Below are 1,269 nucleotides of genomic sequence, written 5' to 3'. Positions count from 1 at the left end.
AAGGGAAGGAGGAAAAAAAGAGGGGGGGGGGGGGGGGGGGTGAGAGGAGAGAGGAGAGGAGGGGAGTGAAGAGGGACGACGGGGGTAGATAAGGGTATCCGCTTTTGTTTTGCAGGAAAGAAAAAAAGGGGGCTTGTTCTTAGCAGAGCCTTCTGGGTGTGTGAGTGCGGTGTGGGATGGGAGCAGAGAAAGGAAACGCGGAGCTTCCAGCCTTCAGTCCTGCCACAGAGCGCAGCAGCAGCAGCAGCAGCAGCAGTTACAGGAGCAGGGGAAGCATCCAATCACAGCGGCAACACTGACGAGACAGAGGTCGGTGGGCGAGCACTCAGCGGCGGGCTCACACTCACCTGAAGGCCGCAGATGAGGACGCGGTCCTGGAGGAGCTTTCTGACAGCGCGGAGGAGCTCTGCAGCGCTTCATCCAAAACTTCTTCTTTCTTCTTCTGCAAGTGCACTTAGACTTTCTTCAGCCGTGACTCAAGTCATCAGTTTTACTCTCATCAGTGATCTTTTTTTTTTTTTTTTTTTTTAATCGTTGCAATTTCCTCTCTTAATTTGCTGGGGGGGGTGGGGGGAAATGCAATGGTCGAGCGTGAGCCGCGCTGTCAGTACCGCTGACCTTTGGAGGATTTCACTGTAATCTGTTGGACTTGTCGACTCGACTGGAAGCCTTGAAAGAGCTTTGACTTCTGCGAGCCCAAACGGACACCTGCCAGTAAAAAAAAAAAAAAAAACATCCCGGAGGGTCTGTCCACCTCCATCCATCCATCCATCCATTCATCCATCATGCGGGCCGTCCCATCCAGACTCCGCTATCTGTGAGAGCTTCCCTCCGTCTCTCCTGTATCCGCTTTAACATCACATGCCTGAATGAAATAACCAACTCTCCGCTTTCTTTTTTGTAGATTTCTGCACCTGTTTGTGTTCTGCTTCTATGCTCAGGTATGTACATTGTCTAAAAATTTTAACGTGGCCGCCAAACTAGGATTTATTTAATTTATTTATTTATTTATTTATTTATTTATTTATTTATTTATTTATTTATTTATTTATTGCAAAAGCCATTCAGATATGATGCAGTAATCGTGCACCATAACATTATGTGATGAAACACTATCTGACGGCTCCCACGGCGGACAGCGGGGATCACGCCGGCCCTGGCAGACGCCTGGCGGCCCATCGGGCAGGAGGAAATTATTTAGTGAAAAAAAAAAAAAAAAAAAAAAAAGGCATCAGGCGGTGTGGGTTTTTTTCGGTATTTTGGAAAATT

General features: G+C 47.8%; 1 protein-coding gene across 2 annotated transcripts in view; it reads left to right on the top strand.

Moving 5' to 3' along the window:
- Positions 1 to 1,269, top strand: part of fgf8a (fibroblast growth factor 8a) — a 14,364-nt gene that overhangs the window by 4,639 nt on the left and 8,456 nt on the right. Inside the window, exons 2-3 of one of the 2 annotated variants that reach the window (XM_015015002.1) lie at positions 116 to 817; positions 905 to 941. In XM_015015002.1, coding sequence (XP_014870488.1) covers positions 786 to 817; positions 905 to 941 — 69 coding nt within the window. In that variant the 5' untranslated portion in view covers positions 116 to 785. Of the gene's footprint in view, positions 1 to 115; positions 818 to 904; positions 942 to 1,269 lie in introns of those variants that run through there. The other variant, XM_015015003.1, reaches the window with a different exon arrangement.

This window comes from Poecilia latipinna, unplaced genomic scaffold, assembly GCF_001443285.1.
Source record: "Poecilia latipinna isolate Pla-1442-1.1 unplaced genomic scaffold, P_latipinna-1.0 Scaffold1873, whole genome shotgun sequence".
Lineage (NCBI taxonomy): Eukaryota > Metazoa > Chordata > Actinopteri > Cyprinodontiformes > Poeciliidae > Poecilia > Poecilia latipinna.
The sequence above is the reverse complement of the archived record's forward strand: the minus strand, read 5'-3'. Positions and strand labels throughout refer to the sequence as shown.